The 17,702-nt window shown below is 42.7% G+C and overlaps 2 protein-coding genes across 7 annotated transcripts in view; both read left to right on the top strand.

Moving 5' to 3' along the window:
* The window catches only part of LOC120809526 (transcriptional enhancer factor TEF-1), a 35,446-nt gene extending 28,584 nt beyond the window's left edge, over window positions 1-6,862 (top strand). For 4 of the 6 annotated variants that reach the window (XM_040163375.2, XM_078081943.1, XM_040163376.2 and 1 more), the window contains 2 exons: window positions 74-226; window positions 1,988-5,170. In XM_040163375.2, coding sequence (XP_040019309.1) covers window positions 74-226; window positions 1,988-2,101 — 267 coding nt within the window. In that variant the 3' untranslated portion in view covers window positions 2,102-5,170. Of the gene's footprint in view, window positions 1-73; window positions 227-1,987; window positions 5,171-6,843 lie in introns of those variants that run through there. The other 2 variants (XM_078081942.1, XM_040163377.2) reach the window with 2 other exon arrangements.
* A 1,091-nt stretch (window positions 6,863-7,953) lies between these two features.
* rassf10a (Ras association domain family member 10a) lies at window positions 7,954-11,221 on the top strand. Its single transcript, XM_040163672.2, has one exon. The coding sequence runs from the start codon at window positions 8,568-8,570 to the stop codon at window positions 10,014-10,016; it is 1,449 nt and encodes a 482-aa protein (XP_040019606.1). The 5' UTR covers window positions 7,954-8,567; the 3' UTR covers window positions 10,017-11,221.
* The last annotated feature ends 6,481 nt before the right edge of the window (window positions 11,222-17,702 follow it).

Below are 17,702 nucleotides of genomic sequence, written 5' to 3'. Positions count from 1 at the left end.
CGGTCACTCATCACTTTTTATATTAGTATTGGTAACTTTGCTCTCTCTCTCTCTCTCTCTCTCTCTCTCTCAGACGGAGTACGCAAGGTTTGAAAACGGACGCTTCGTCTACAGAATCAATCGCTCCCCAATGTGTGAATACATGATCAACTTCATCCACAAGCTCAAACACCTGCCGGAGAAGTACATGATGAACAGTGTGCTGGAGAACTTCACTATACTGCTGGTGAGGGCATCAGTCAATGTGAATTTGTTGTTGTTATACTCATTTCAGCCACAAGAGGCTAAATTCACCACTACCATACGAACGTATGGTAGTGGTGAATTCAGCCTTCAATTGGACTCAAAGCAGAGTCGAGAGTCTCTAGACAAGACGCCCTAGTCCTTTTGTAGGCCCTATAGGGCCTTTTTTTGGTTCTTAAAGCAATTCTGATTAATTGACTAACTGACTAATTAACAGGAGCCCCCCCCCCCCCCACAAAACTAAAAAAGTCAGCTGCTAGTATATTATGCCACTGTGAGCTCATTTGTCGTAATTTACAAACATGGTTTTGTAATTATGCGTTGTTTATTTGAACTGTCTGTTTTATCAACTTGAATTCGTCGGCACATTTACATTTTGCGTCAGATCAAGCTATTTGGCGTTACTTCTCCACACTATAATATTTAAATTATGTGTTTTCTTTTTTAATAGAAATATATTGTAGTTGGTGCTAATTGGGGGTCTATTGCACAAAAGTAGAATAAAGTAATACAGGATAAGTGAAAAGGGGGAGCTAAGTCAATTCATGTGTACGTAGCTGGGATAAGTGCGCGTTCATGGCTTTCCCAAATAGACCACAATATCGATGGATGTGCAGCATATTTTTCACCCGCTGAGCTGCAACTAATTATGGAAACTTATGAGGAGGTGAAGCATATAATATGCAAAAAAGGATAAACGGCAGCTTAAACAGAGAGAAAAAGCCTGGCAGACAACCGCGGACCAACTGAAGGATTTTAAAATATCTACTTACTAGGAAAGTTGTACACTCTGTTTTAATTGCTTTCAATATGCTTGTTTTATGTGTTTTGCTGTTAATATGCTAAATGCGTTGGTTTTTTACTGTACAGTGTCTTTGAGTAGCCTACCATGTAAAGCACTATATGAATAAAGTGTATTATTATTATTGAGCCTATATATAGCCTTAAAAGTGAGCAGAGGGAATTAATGTTCCTCTGTAAATAGACCTGGGCTAATTTCAAACCCTTATTCACAACGCGAGAATATGTTTGGTTGCACAAAATCTATAAGCTGTGTCTATTCTAAATATCTTTCTACAACTAGTTTCTACAACTAATGTTAAACCATGACTGGGTAAAAAAGATCCTGGCCACAAGTCAAGATAAAATATAAAAACATTTTGCAGGCTGGTAAATTTACAAATGGTATGCAGAAATTACTTAAATATGTGAGCAGACATTTCTCATCTATCAATTTTTTTTTGTAATCTATAATTCATGTTATCTGCAATCTTGTGGAAATCCTCTTTGACACATTCTTCTTATGTGGCATGGGAAGGTAGTGTCAAGTGCCAAACATACATTTCATTTACAGTTTCGGCATCTCCCACGGCAATAAAAACCTGTTAAACCTGTTTATTTCGGATCAGAGCGGCCGCTGATTTAACACATGGGACTCCAGAATTAATCTTAGCCTGACTGCTAGCTACAAAGAATACATCTCCATGGTTACTTGGCTGGGTTTAATTCAACCTGCTTTTGTGCGGCCAAGTCAAAGCTAAATTCATCCAGGATAACTTGAATAATCTTGGCTTAATCCCTTATCCTGGGTTTGTGCAATAGCCCCCTGGTAGCATGTTGTGGCTGAAAACGACATGATCCTGACAATTTCTCCCTCACTGAGCTCTCGGGGCATCTGTAGTATCACCAGACATTTTGCAACACCTAACTTATTTAATAATGTCTTTCCTCTGTGTGTGTCCAGGTGGTCAGCAACAGAGACACTCACGAGACGTTGCTTTGTATGGCGTGTGTGTTTGAGGTGTCCAACAATGAGCACGGAGCTCAGCACCACATCTATCGACTCGTCAAGGAATAACACACACCCACGTGTACACACACACATGGCCTTTTTGACATTGCAGGTAAAATGTCCAAAAACAGAATACTACTTAAGTGTCTTTGAGCCGAAAAATGGCTGCATTTTCACTGCTGCTCACAAAACACCACCACAACATTTGGGGATTTTTCTATTTAACATCAGACATGATGAAGAATCTCAACTGGAGAATATCCATACGCATAAATCATGACGCCAGTCTAAATGGCAGATGCTCCTTAACTGTTAAAATCACAGGAAACACATCGGGATCAAACCAGGTTTTTTTTTTTTTTTTTACCACAAACCCTCCCACCCTGGAGACATCCTGTCCTGTCCCCCGCTATTTACTTTCTTTCCCACTTTTGTCCCAGTTAATTTGTACTTCGCTGTACTGTATTTGGTAATGTCAACCAAGGGACAAAAAAACTCTCAATTGTTGCCTGTGACAAGGTGTGTGTGCGTTATCTGCCGAGACACTGACGAACACTGAAAGTCAGACCCTGTGTATCATCAAGGACCAGAGATGGTCACACTGCTGCATATAGAACAACAAGAATTTTGTACAGATAGTCACTCAAAATTGTGTTAGCTCCATTCATGCAGAAAATACTAAAATAGGTTTGTCCCCAAAGTAAAGGAATCAAATTTTTTAAATGTTTATGTTTTCTTTTAAAAAAAAAATTTGGAAAATTTTAAGATTATTGATAAAAGCATATAGGACTATATTTTAATTCCAGTAATATTATCTGACATGTATTGTTGGTTAAAAAGTATAAGTAAAATCAAACAATTCAGGTACCATTTTGTGCATAAATAAAGCAAGCGTGTAAAGCAATGAGCTTTAAAAGCTGAGGCTTTTATTGTGAACAGCAGCAGTAGGGAATGCTGGGTTAGCATTAGCATTAACAAAATACAGCCACGATAGGACCTTAAAACATTTGGGCAATGAGATAAAGTTCCACCATTAACAACAAAAACTATCATATCAAGTGGGAAAGGAAGAAGTATGATGCTTTGAATGGCTATTGTCGAAAAATGCACATTATTAAATGTACCCAAACAACAGCTTGATATCAGGAACTCTGAAGGATTATAACTAAATATTACATTTATTGTGGTCAGTCCATTGGGAAGCACTGTGAATCTTTAAAACAACAATATTTGTGTCAAACTGTTAAAACAAACCTATGATTCTTCTGATCAGCTTTCAATATTCTTGTAGTCTAAAATAGTATTACGTCCATATTTATATCAAGGTTTGTCCATGGCAACTGTGGTGGAAGACGGTTCCCTTTAATTCAGGACTCATTTCTGTGGGATGTTGTCAGGATGCTGGTGCTGATGGGGGTGCTCATCCCGCTCAGCAGCACGAGGAGCCTTCGCTTGGGAACTGCAGCAGACATTCCTCATCAGTTTCGCCGGCGTGCTGATGACCTGGTGTTTGTGAATGCTTTATAGAAAGGTGAATTAGAATTAGGTGTCAAGATGCTGATTCTTCTTCATTTCATGGCTGCATTTACTTGTGTTTTCGTTTTTGTTTCTACATGTATGCGTGACAGATTACTGTCTGTCATTCACAAAATACAACCTAAACTTCACATAGCTGCAGAAAAAAACAGCATTCATTAACGAAGAAAAGTGATACTGGTTGACGTGGTGTGTGATATTCTGAAACATTATCTTTATGAATATTAATGCAATGTGTTGTCCAAAATACCCTATTATTTAGTTTCTTGTTTAGGGCGGCCTTTACCATCTTGACAAACCTTAAATGAGCCATTGTCAGTCAGAACTGGCAGGTTGTTAAGTATTATCTCGTATCGATGACTCACGTCTGGCTGCTGTGCTGAAAAATGCTCAGCGACAACATCACTGTACTTTGACTGTTTGTTTGAAGAGTCCCGTGGGTGTCTCTCAGGGATACAAACACCTGTCCAACGAAAACACCTGTGTCAGGAAAAAAACCCTTTACAAAATTCCCTCGCCTTCAACTTCCCCAGATTGGTCTCACACTGCAATGATCAGTTGTTTGCGGGCAGAGTACTCGACCTCCACGGCACCGAGCGAACAAGTGACGCGGACGTGATAACCCACCACAAAGCCTTGAAGGGCCGATGTTGCCATGATGACCCTCTGTCGGGACATTATCTATCACCTGCTTACCAAAGACAGTCATCACAAGACACAAAAGGAGAAATAGATTTATGACGAGGTAGAGTAAATCACAAGCTTCTGCCAAAAAAAAAGGACTATCAACATGCAAACATCCGTAGCTCATGGGCTGCTCAGTAAAACTGTCCAGACGAAGAAAAACCTACAAAGCGATGGAAACCTGGTTCTGGTTTTAAAGTCATTTTTTCAATTTCACCTTATGAAATATAGACAGCTTGTTGTCATGGTTGACAGGCTGAAAAAGCAGTACAAGAACGCCCCAGAAACCCCAAATGTGTGTTGAACCTAACAAAAGCTCCACTTTAAGGCTTTACTGTTAAATGTCCGCTCTTTAGATCAACTAGAGGAGTGCTCACACTGATTAGGTCACTGAAACACAGCGTGTACCGTCTGGTGCCTGAAGGTGATTCAAGAGGCTTCAAAGTTCTGATCTGAGTTTCTGAGTCATCGTGGTCCGTGTTGTGGATGTTGTCTCGTACGTGCAAGGTGGATATTTGTCTTCTTTTAGAATCACACGTGGCACAGAGGTTCTGTTTGGAATCCATTCCGAAATGGCCTTGAATCTTTTCGCTCCAGTGCGTTTGCAGCACATCTGTATCTGCACTGAGGGTTTTTGATAAGGTGCTTTATATAAAGGTGACAATACCGTTTATTACAGATGTTGTGTATATCTTTGATATTCTAATGTTTATCCTATTTTGCGAAGAAGAGAGAACATTTAGCAAAATCTAAAAGCTAGTAATGGTTGTCCATTGGTACTGCACAGGGTCTGAACTTTGCTTTGTAACATTTTCCCCCTAATGGCTGAAAGTATGTTAGATATTTTCTAGCTTTGTAGAGACTTTGTACGTATATGCTATTCAGTTTAAATAAAAGGTCAGTTCCAAACTGTAACGTGGGTATTTTGTCTTAACTCGTTAGTTCACAATGACTACAATTTCCATACTCAGAACTCAGGTTTCTTGTCTTGGAATAAACTACCTTTTTATTTGAATTGTCTGCAACAAAGATTGTTACCTTTGCATTGGCTTATTATTTCTGTGGTGGTTTTGTGGGAATGTGAATCTTTAAGATCAATTTGAGGAGTGCCCATAGTTTGTAAAAACTGAATTGAATAATATGTCAACTCAAAAAAGCCATATAAATACCATAAGTTTTTAGGTCAAATAAAGTTAAGAACAGCCCAAAAAAGTTTAAGAGGGATACTGTACTACGACATTTTTCAACGTTTTTCAAAATATTTAATATGTGTACATATTTTAGTTTTTTTAACATACTACAGTGTAAAGTTGTGAAAGATTTTTTTTGTAAGAAGGGCATTTGTGAAATTTGCCTAAGAAACTAATCAAAAAAGAAACGATTTTGTCCCTCATCTAGGTGAGGTGTATTCTTCTTTATGAACAACAGAGGGAGCCACACTCAAAGAATTCCCCCAAACCTCCAACCCCCGATCGGTGCCGTTAACTACGTGTGTGTGTGTGTGTGTGTGTGTGTGTGTGTGTGTGTGTGTGTGTGTGTGTGTGTGTGTGTGTGTGTGTGTGAAAGTAATGCTTGAAGTTGCTTTGATGGAGCATCAAAGCAACTTCAAGTATTACACACGTGTATATAATATATAATTAACAGCACCAATTTGTTTTTATTTGTTATTAAAACAATGGGATTATGGCTACATATATATTTTATTGATTAGAAACAAGCATAATCTTAACTAATTTAGCCACAAAGGGGCAAACCTGTCACGGTTTGGGTTTGTTTCCTGTTTCATTTTGTAGTTTGTCTCTTGTGTCCCTGGGTTAACTTCACTCCCTGCCTTGTCCTGTCATCCCCTGCGATTGTCTGCCGTGTCTCTGATTGTTTCCACCTGTGTCCAATCACCTGTGTATCGTTTGTCCCTTGTTGAATGTAAGAATGTTCAACCGTGAATTCCTTACCCGTTCCTGGTTCCTGGTTCCTGTCTGCGTGCTTTCCCCTCTGGTGGTTTTTGGATTTTGGGGGTTTAATAAAGTAGTTTTTGTTGTGAAGTCTGCGTTTGTGTCCTGCCTTTGCCTACCCCGTGTCTGACAGAACCACTCAACCTAAACTTGCATTTCTATTCACCAGCGTTGTGTTACGGAAACCCTGAAAGAACAAAACCCAGATGTCGAGGATGACCTCACAGGGAAACAAATCACAAATAGGAAAGAAGACTGTTATCTTGCATCCCAGACGCAGCCCCACAATCCTATTTATCCAGTGTGTTTGACGGTGAGCGCTGCCGTGTGCTTATGTCTGATATGTGCACGCACACACTAACGCAGACGCACATGTACCCGCCAGATGGTTTTCCACGCAGTTCTTTTATCAACAAACCCGGCTTGATGCGTCACTCGGAGCACACAGGCGGATTAATGGTGGCCGTTGGGGATAAAACACTCAGCCCACACCAGCCCAACACTTCATGCAGATAAATCATCGGCGACCGTCTTCGGTCCTGAAATAGTTGAAAGGTCAAAGGGGGGCGGGAGGGGGTTGGACTACTGCAGGGTGTAATAGATGCGTTTCTTTTTTTCTGCTCTGTGATCGGACAGGCTGCGCCTCGTCACACCGAGGCGTCCAGGCCCCGTGGGGATTATGAAGATGAAGCTGCACAACAATGCATCCTGCTGAGTAAGGGCTCCATGTGGGATTCATCGGCTGTGGCCTCAGTCCTACTCTGTGTGTGGGGAAACACCGGCAAATCCGTCCAAACATGTGGCCGGTTCTCTAAACGACACTACTGTAAACAATCCAACGTGGATTTAGTTCGGAAATTGACAATGCTTTTTTTTCATCCATGAAAATATGAACTTGTATGTGTAACAGAGTTGGAAATGTAAATTATCTTTTACAAGTTGGTCGGCTAAAGGCAAAATCAAGATTATTACATTTATTGTATTTGTATAAATATAGCTCATATTACTTAAATTAAATAGAAGGTATATCAGGCTGTATAATAATGCAAAGACAAGATAGATCTGCTTCTTCTTGAAACCTTTTAGGAAACAAATGACTTTTCTTGTCTATTAGGATCCGATGTCATTGCCATGTCTTTTACAATTTGATTTGAACTCATCGTTCCAGCAAATATTTAAAAATGTATAAATATTCTTTTACATATAATGGCCATTTATTTTTCTGAAACCGTTTTGAATATGTGAAAAGTATTTTATTAATGTGTAATAAATCATCAAGACACCAGCTGAGACAGGAATTGTGAGTTTAACAGGCACAGTTCAACTCTAAAATCAAGAAAAACTTTTGATGCGGTGCTAAAAGTAAAAAATCTTTATGAAAAAATACACTTGATAAACTCAACAGCGATGTCGCTTTCCAGAAGAGCTGGTTGTGAGAAGGTCAGGAAGAATAACTCCTAAAGCACTCAGCAGCTCTTACCTAAATAAAGTACAGTGAGGGGGTAAAATATGGATTTGTGCTGACTGATTGAAGCGCTTTACGCTGTGAGTGGGATCCTATTTGAATACACAACGAACTGACAACTTCATAAGAGTCATAATTATTTCGGCTGAGAGGCGTCGCTCTTCACACCGGCTTCTGCTATTCAGATGCCGACTTGTTTGGTCCTGTTGCCTCAGTCTGATTAATAGTTAATGGAGACAATAATTAAGACTTTTTGGAGGCGTTCTAAATACTATACAAAAAACACCCAATTACAAGTAGTGCTCTCAGAAATGTACTTCAAGTAAAAGTGTTACGTAAAGATTATTTTGATTATTATCAATCATGAATCACCATAGTCAATTGCCAGCATTTTACTGTTATTTTACTGTTATTTCACGGGATATTTATTTAGTGGGATGTGAAAGTGAATGAAAGCAGGGAAGGCCAGGGATGTAGGGAGAAAGGGAGAAGAAGAGAGAGAGGGAGAGCGGGGGTGGGGGGGGGGGGGGGGGGGGGGGGCGTGTCCCAGTCCTTCAGCAACCCTCCCGTGTTTTCGTCCAGCACACAGCAGCCGGTCTCGACACGCACGGACGCTCCGCTCCGGAGCAGTGCTCAGGCTAGTGACGATCTGCCCGGGGGAGAGAGGGGATGCCCCGGCAGGCAGCACCAGTAACAGACCGCTGGGAGAACATGAGCGGATGTCATGTTTGGACGGAGCGCACTCACAGAGGGAACCAAGACGTGGCGACGGGAGCGCGAAGGATGTGCGCGTTTCTCTCATAATCGTATGAAGCTGATTATGTTTTGAGTGAACTTGACTCGCGGAGTTTTGCCTCAAACAGAAACTCTTAGTCGTCGTTGAGTCGAACCGCAGATGGAGTCGGAGGAGGGAAAGATCTCCGTGTGGGTCTGCCGGGAGGAGAAGCTTGTCTCCGGGCTCACGAAGCGCACCACCTGCGCCGACGTGGTCAGAGTCCTGCTGGAAGACCAGAACTTGCAGCAGGGCGCCTCGGCAGCAATGCTGTCCGGCTCCCCGCAGTCCTACTGCGTGGTAGAGAAATGGAGGGGCTTCGAGAGGATTTTGCCCAACAAGACCAAAGTCCTCCGGCTGTGGGGCGCCTGGGGGGACGAGCAGGAGAACGTGCGCTTCGTCCTGGTGAAAAACGAGGCTTCGCTGCCCAACAACGGGCCACGCAGCGCCGAGGCCCGGGTGGTCCAAAGCCGGGAGAGCGGCAGCCCAGGCGGCGGGCTGAAGGGCACCGCCAGGACCTGCTGGACCGCCGCGGCCACAGCCGCCAACCTGTCCCAGGAGAAACAGAGGCGGATTGTCAGAAAGGCTTTCAGGAAGTTGGATAAGATGAACAAAAAAAAAGAGCAGACTGTTTCTAAAGATAAGGGCTCCGCAGAGAAGATGGAGACGCTGGTTCACCTGGTGATCTCCCAGGACCACACCATCCGCCAGCAGCTCCAGAGGATCAAGGAGCTGGACCGGGAGATCGAGCGGTACGAGGCCAAAGTGCACTTCGACCGCATCAAGAGACACGGGGTGAACTATGTGCAGGACACATACATGGTGGACTCCTTCTCCTCCTCCTCCTCTTCGGAGACTCCCGCTCCCTCGGACTGTAAGCGGCAGGACGCGCGGCCCACGGCGGAGGCGGTCGCGCAGTTCCAGGACTACGCGCGCCGCTGCGAGGAGGTGGTGCGGCTGCAGGAGGAGCTGACGGAGCGCGAAGCGCTCGTGGAGTGCATCACCGGAGAGATCCAAGAGGAGCTCAACCGGCGATGGATGAAGAGGCGACGCAGCGAGAGGGAGGCGGACGCAGCGAAGGACGCCGGTGGAATCACGGAGGAGATGCGTGCGGCTGTGACTTCCGCCGCCCCAGCTGCAGGGCCAGATGTGGAGAGCTTTTCCGAAGACGAGTTCACGCTGGAAGAGGAGAGGATCAAAACGCAGCTGGACACCAGTCTCTACATCGGCCTACGGCTGAAGACGGACATGGACGCCATCAGGGGTGACCTGGACCTGAGCATGGCCCTCTGGGAGACCAGAGAGAGTGAACTTCTGGACCTTCTGGCCAAAGTGGAGACCATGGAGATTGAGCAGGCGGACAGCACCCTGAAAGGCGAGGGCGGGGGAGAGCCAGGCCCGGCGGGTGCCGAGGCCAAGCTGGCGTCCGCGGATAAGAGCAGCGTCTGGGCGAACCAGGCCAGGAGTCTATCCAAGGCCTGCAACACCAATGACGATGACTCGGACACGGGCTTGAGCTCCATGCACAGCCAGGACTCCGACAACCCGCCCGTGTGTGAGTCGCTGGTGTAGACACGTGCTTGTTTGCGTGCATGTTGGACCATTTATGCAACCGAAAGGTCACAAACTCAGGGGCAGAGAGAGTCAGAGTTACACCAGGGAAATTGTTCCTCCCTCCTCACAATGCACCTCAGCATGGATACCATAGCAATAATTCATGTTTTTAGTTGCACAATAAGCTAGGTGGGGACGGCATGCTTAGAGGTCTTATCGGCTGAGCTGCTCCGTCGCTGCCCTTTGACCTCCGCAAGGAGAGTACCACTTCTTAAGAGAAACAGCCCTAGAGGAGTGATCTGATATGTCACTTGGAATGTGAGGTCTGCAGTGTTGTCAAACAGTAAACAACAGCTTGCTTTTTGTTAGGATACAGTGTGACTTTCTGCTGAAGCTGCTGAAAGATAATAAAGCTGAGCGCTGTACTATGTGCACAGAGAGGTTCCCTTCATCAAGAACACCACCTGCACGCTTAAGTGCTCTTTTTGGTCAGCAACAAAAAACAGAGATTCTCTGCAGCCTCTTTACAATCGGATTCAGTGCCTGTCAGATACCAGAAGTACTGATCAAATTTTTGATCTGTTTCTGTGGATTGGAGCGGTAACACTGATGCGTATCCTGCTGGCTAAGCAGAGTACATGGCTTGATATTGTCATCATTATGAGTAGTGTCTGTCTTTAAAGCACTAAAATGTCTTATTTATTTAATATCTAGAGGTGAGTCATCTCCTGCATGATTTGATACTACTTTTTTGATACCCTTTTGTTGTCGCAGCTCCTGTTTGGCGGATTCATAGGGCTTACTCAACCGTAAACAGGGAGCACAAAAGGAAAGCTTTGCGCTAACAGGAAGTTCAATAACAGGAATTACTACATCAGGTGGTGCGAGTGATTGTGTGAGAAAAATGCAGCCGGCCCATTCCATATCTGTGGTTTGACAGTCTTACACTTCCAGTTAAATCCTTGTTCTTTAATAATACATGTATTTAACAGTATATGGGGGAGCCAGGAATTCAAAAACCATTGAACGTAATGTGTTTTTCAGTGACCTGCGGTGAGTAAGAGGGCAGGCACTGAGTCAGGGGGGGGCAAAATGAAAATGTAATCTTCGTCAAAGTTGATAGACGTAAGAGGACTCAGACGCACCGTGGCTGCATCGCATCTCCACTCTGCACATTGTCTCTCATGACTGTTAATGTTGAAATAAAGAGCAAAAAGACCCTTTTCTCATGGCTTTATTTTGCATGACTGACTGACTTTATGTGTGAGCAGCTCCGTACCTTCTCCCCTCTGTTCAGGGACGGATTGTCCCCATGCGGCTAAACATGTTTTCCTCTCTTTTTTTTCTACATTTCATGGGTGTTTTTTGGACCTAATGGTAACTTGTGTACCTAGTGACTGCAACGCACAACAATGAAAGCTGTGTGTGTGTGTGTGTGTGTGTGCGTGCGTGTGAGTTTGTATTGTGCTTATTATGTCGTCCTGTCATGCTCGCCATGCAGTTTTATTTTTTTTTCCACACTCTCCCCATCGCTCTTGCAGGATCTCCTGCATTAATTATGTCAGGATGAAACAGAGACTTGGATGAATGGAAGCAAATCGCGTACAGTCCTCAGGTTACGTTTAGTTCCTTCAGGTGGTGTCCTAAAGGGTCAGTTCCCACACAAAAGAGAAAACACAAGCAGTTTCTCTCCCGTCTAATCATGCCGATTGTTGTTTTATCTCTCTTTATCTTTATCTTTATCAATATCTGTCTCTGAGGTTTTTGCATCCAGCCAAAATAATGGAGGTGAATGGAATCTAGTCAAATTACATTTTGATGCCATGTTAAGGTAAAATGAGATAATCCCGCAGAGGATTTAAAGCAGTGTGGTCAAAGTGCAAACAAGAGTAAAAAAGTAAGAAACAACATCAAAACAAATATTCTAAATATGCAAGATAAAAAAACAAGAATACACAATAAGTGAAATTAAATATTACATTACATGTCATTTAGCTGACGCTTTTATCCAAAGCGACTTCCAATAAGTGCATTCAACCATAGGGATACAAACTGAGAAGAGCAAGAAACAGGAAAGTGCAATTTCCTCAAATAAGCCAATTTACAATTTGCTATAGATAAGTGCAATTATAAGTACAATTTAAGTGCTACAATTTGTTAGTCTTTTAGTTGAGGTAAAGGTATTAATTATGTTGCGAAAATCAGATCTTCACACAACTCAAACCTACTAGACTGGGAGTATTGCTTTCCTTGCTCTGCGAAACATCTCTCTGACGATTACACCATGCCCTGGTGTTCTGAAGGTACGTTTGACATGTACAGCATGATCCCAAGAGCCTGTGTCTACACAATAAACCCCACATCTACACCTACAAGGGGAGTGCTTTTATGAGGACAGAGAAAAGAGCCACAACGCAAGCGTTTATCCGACAAAAGTATCGGAAATCCCTCTGGATGTGTAAAATGGGAAATATACACACAGGAAGGTATGCGGTCTTGTGAAAGATGTAGTAAGAACAACAAAAGTAGAACATTTACTGCGGGAAATTTGCAGATGAAACATTTAAAATATACAAAATGAGGTTTAAGTTGATGTGGCCTTTGAAAAAACAGTAACTGAAAGAAGTTCAAAGGAAGATTGACTCATCATTGAGGTTCAAGCTCTGACAGGCGATGAAGTGGACATGAAGTGTGATGAATTGCAGTGGACGTTCTGAAAGAAACAAATGCCGGCTGTCTTGTATTAACTGAATGAAGTTGTCAGTTGAAGTTTCAGGTGAAGCGTGTAACCATTGAAAGTGGTTGAAAAAATTGTGTGAGATGCAGCTTAAGGCAAAAAAGTAAATCTGCGTGCGCATTCAATATTTGAAATAACTCACATAATAAAAGTGTTGAAGCGGCAGTTAGAACACAGGTACGGAAACACGTTGCAACATCAGAAACAGTTGAAATGCCGAACAACCGAATGCTAAAAGGAAGTGTGAGGAAAAGGTGCAGTATCAGTTGAGGTCAAAACACTAGAAGTAATTGAAGTGTCAGTTGAAGGCGGAGTGCTGAAAGGAGCTGAAATTGGCTGAGTGCAAGTGAAGTTTCAATTTAAGGCTAAGACATGAGCCAGCAAGTCAATTGAAGAGTTTGGAGTAAATGTTGTTTCAACAGTGTGGAGGAAGTTGAGTCTTCAGTTTACGAGTCACTGAGAGCAAGGGAATTCTTCGTTAAAGAAGACGAAAGCAGTGGAACTCTGAGTGAAGGGATAACCTGATGGATGCTCAGATTATCCCCCTATAAATGTTACAAAAAAAACTACTAATCTGGTTGGACAACTGTCGGTCAAGAAATCTTTCAAGTGTAACTTCCAATAAACACAAATTTTTGTTCTGAAAGTTTTTGTTTATTCGTGGTTTGTTATGAGATATACCTATCGGTTGGTCCAGGTATTTTTTCAATCTGGAGTCATAGACACATAGACACTATAGACACTTGTGAGGTCCATGTAAACAATTATTGTCAGTTGCCAACCTGCCACCAGGTTTCACTGAGGTAAAACATTGAATATTTCTTAAGAGGCCACAGAATGTTCTCTCAGCGAACAACTGCCAATCTAATGCAAAACAAACAAAAACACATCTTTATTAAAGGCTTAACTATTCTGACATAATTGGCCTACATCGGTGGTTTGTGCACGGCAGTGTGAGGACATTAATTTAAACGTAACATTTTTACGTAACTTGACATTTAGGCTGCAGGGGATACTTAACAGTGTGTGTGTGTGTGTGCAAGCAGGTTATTAGTGTGTGTGTTAACACTACAGCCTATACAACCAGACCCTTTATGTGTTAGAACATTTGGCTGGTTATAATTAGCCAACGTATGAACATGCATATACTATGTACAGAGAATGCGAGAGCTGTAATGTGTGTCTACTGATTTGCTTTGTGCCATAACGTGTGTAACCAATATGATTGAGATACTAATGTCCAAAAAAACGAGACGTTCAGGAATCAGCACGAGCAATGTACCATGAAGACAGAGATGACTGACACCGTTTAAACCTTTCAATTGTTTTTATTTATTTTTATTATTTCTATTGTTACGTTATTTGTTACAGCACTCAAAACTAACGCAATACAAACATGAATGCAATCAAATACGTAGATATGTAATCCAAGCAATCATGAATCAGGAAGTGCGAGTGGTGCAAAGATCTACACATGACGGTCGCTCATGTTCAAACATGGTGTTTGTTATGGACAATCCGACACTAAGGTTTAGGTTTAGATCAGGGTGGGTTCCTCTCAGTCACGCCTCTACAGTTACTGTATCCCCATCGTCGCCCCCGTGTGTATTGAAGTCTTCCAGTGGGACTGTCTGGCCACTACAGTAGTAAAATAGAGTCCATCCCCTATCCAGGAGTACAGTTCCAGAGCCAAGTCTGTGCGAGTTAAGCCCCATCAGATCTAGCTGATAGCACTCCACCTCCCGCAGGAGCTTCGGCTCCTTTCCCTCCAGAACCCACATGCCCACAGCCAGCATCTCCTGCCTAAGTCTGGCCTGTCTAGACCCCGGAGTGTCACTGCCACCCATCATGTTCTGTTGTGATCTCAGAGGTTTTTCCCTTTGACCCTCACAATGTAGTTTTTCCCTGGATTTGTGCTTGTTGCTTCTAAGAAACCTGTTTTGTTTGAGTTTGTCTGTTTGTTTAAAATAAAGTATTTTTTGTGCTTAATCAACGAGTCTGCGTTTGAGTACTTATCTTGAGTACAAGTCATGCATCAAGGCTACTCAAAGCTTTTCTTCCTCGGCTTCCAATTGTATAGTCTCAGATAACACACATACTAAGCAAGGGGGTGGACCAGCTCACGACTTTTCCACATGCAGGAGAAAGACATGTTCAACTTTACAACATGAGTTCTTTGGGATAGTATACTGGTACTGCCTCACAAATCATTCTGAACACCATGTCTTTTGTGAGGAATTAGTAGAAATTTCAAAGTCCTTTCAGCTTTCCCCATTTCTGTATTTTTAGCAATTTCTTTGAATTTCATTTCAGATTTTCTTATTTCTGTATTTTCAGAAATTAAAAAAATTAAGCTTTTAGCCTTTAGCTTTAATTGTTCCGCATTGCAACCATTTTCTGCAGGAAGTGCATTTTCTAGTTCACTTTGTAATTATACTGGCTTCCGTTGGTTATAAATTATTTTTTATTTTAACTTTATTTAAATATTTTTATTTTGCCCAACCGGTGCAGGATAAGCGGTTTGACAATGGATGGATGGATGGATGGATGGATGGATGCCCAACCGCCCAGAGGCGAAGGAAAAATAATTCAAGGCCATATGCTCTAAATGGTTTTTAAGGAGAAACCAGAGCACCTGGAGAAAACCATAACCTAATTAATAGAACATTTTGAAGTCACTGAGGGAATTTTTCAATTTCAATTCATTTTATTTTGTATAGCCCATAATCGCAAATTACAAATTTGCCTCAGAGGGCTTTACAGTCTGTACACATACAACATCCTCTGTCCCGAAACCCACTAACGGCACAGGAAAAACTCCCCCAAAAAATGAAAAAACCCTTCCAAGAGGGAAAAAAGGGAAGAAACCTTAGGGAGAACGTCAGAGGAGGGATCCCACTCCCGGGATGGACAGACTACAATGGATGCCATGTGTACAGAATGAACAATATATAATACATGCAATTCCTATGACAGAAATGATTCAAGTAACTGTGAGTAGTAAGCCAGGCGCACAGCAGGACCACTGCAGGGGCAACCACCATCAGATAGAACCACCATCCACAGAAGCCTGTGGGGAGGGAGAGCACAGAGACTTTAGGAGAGGGTAATGTTGGTTTACGAGTACAGTAATATGATTAATATCTAAAATAATAATGATGATGATGATGGCCGCAGCAGGCGTCAGCAGGGCCACGGCAGGTGTCAGGACCAGGGTCCCGAAGGAACCACGATCTACGGAGACCTGCTAGGGGAGAAAGCACAAAAAAAACTCCCAGAAAGAAGGTGAATTAGTCATGTGCATTAATAAACCGTGAATTATGGTAGAATGAGAGCGTGAGAGAGGAGCTCGGTGTGTCCTAAGAATTCCCCCGGCATTCTAAGCCTATAGCAGCTTAACTAAGGGCTGGTCCGGACTAACCTGAGCCACAATCTTTTTAAGATACAACGGTGCCTCACCAGCAAGTGCCTTGTAGGGAGCCAGTGCAGAGAAGTTAATACAGGAGTGATATGATCCATTTTCTTAGTTCTTGTTAATACACGTGCTGCAGCAGGGAAATGTTCTATTTCTTACTGTACATATCTATTTATTCACTTATTACACTTTACATATGCACATACTCTGCACTTTTTGCTATTTTGCACTTCTGGTTGGATGCTAAACTGCATTTCCTTGCCTCAGTACTTGTACTCTGTGCGATGACAATAAAGTTGAATCTAATCTAAATCTAATCTAATGTTCAATTCATCTGAATTATTCGATCAATTATTAGTTATTGATTTACACATTTGTGTAATTGTGTAAACGTTGTTCTATAATAAAGTCCAATCCTCTGCATTGTACAGGCTCATTGCAGTGTGTCTGATGCTTTTGTTCCTGCAATGGTTCCGGTGAAGTTTCTTGACATTCATCTGAATCACATGCAGGGCAGACATAAACTAGTTGCATTTGAATATACCTCTACTGCTCTACTGCGTCAGCCAAATTTCCGACATGGTTTGTAGCTGGTTATCATTTTCCTTCTTGTACTCTTCTGGTGTCTTTAGTCTCCACCAAATTGGGAGAGCAGTGTTCCCTGTTGAAATACAGGTCTGTTTTTTCAGCAGGTGGTCTTGTGGCTGACCAAGCAGACAGCAAACCGTTTTCATTACATCGTATGTTGATTTTCCATTGAAGATGTCCCGGCCAAAAAACTGGAATGCCAAGACACATCCCAGTGCCCACATGTCAATGGCCTCCGATTGTTAGGTTTCTTTCGAATAACTGGACCCACTAGGCCGACCTCTTCGGTACAGAAGTTTATTTAAACAGGTTGATGAAGATAGAAATTGGGAGGCTGGATGCAGGAGCTCCGGACAGGAACTGGCGGGAGACTGGCAGGGAGACGAGCCGGTCAAAGCGGAGGAGCAGGACACAGGGGAAAAACTGAGGAGGAAGTAAACGGCGGGAAGTTAAATCCTGGACAGTAATACAGTATTAATCTTTACGCCACCAAAACACTATTCAGAAGACCAGCAGCCGGGAAACAGATTACCGCAGGAGTATCTGACGAACTGGCAAAGACTGGTAGATCAGGCTGGCTTAAATACTGGAGGTGGGTGGAGGCAATCATGAAGATAAGCAGCTGGTGGCAGGAACTGCCCGACGACCCCATCAAGACCAGCTGACAACCAGGAGGGAGAAAAAACAAAACACAGACAGACCCAACACAGATATGGGGAAGCCCAAGGTCACCTCTGGTGCTTGGTATGCACGTGTCTGTATAATCATCCCTTCCCTTACTTCGGAGGCTGGAATGGCCCTAATGAAGTAATTCATTTTACCCTGAAGGTCTCATCTTGGTGGTTGACGGGTTTTTGGACAGATTTCATTAAGAGTCAATAGTGCTTGTCTCTATACCACCAAATCTGAAGGCTCTTGTCAAGCATCTCAAAGACAGGGCAATCCATGGTATGAAACTGTATGA

The sequence above is a fragment of the Gasterosteus aculeatus genome, chromosome X (assembly GCF_964276395.1).
Source record: "Gasterosteus aculeatus chromosome X, fGasAcu3.hap1.1, whole genome shotgun sequence".
In the NCBI taxonomy this organism is placed as follows: Eukaryota; Metazoa; Chordata; class Actinopteri; order Perciformes; family Gasterosteidae; genus Gasterosteus; species Gasterosteus aculeatus.
This window is presented reverse-complemented; position numbering and strand designations above follow the sequence as displayed.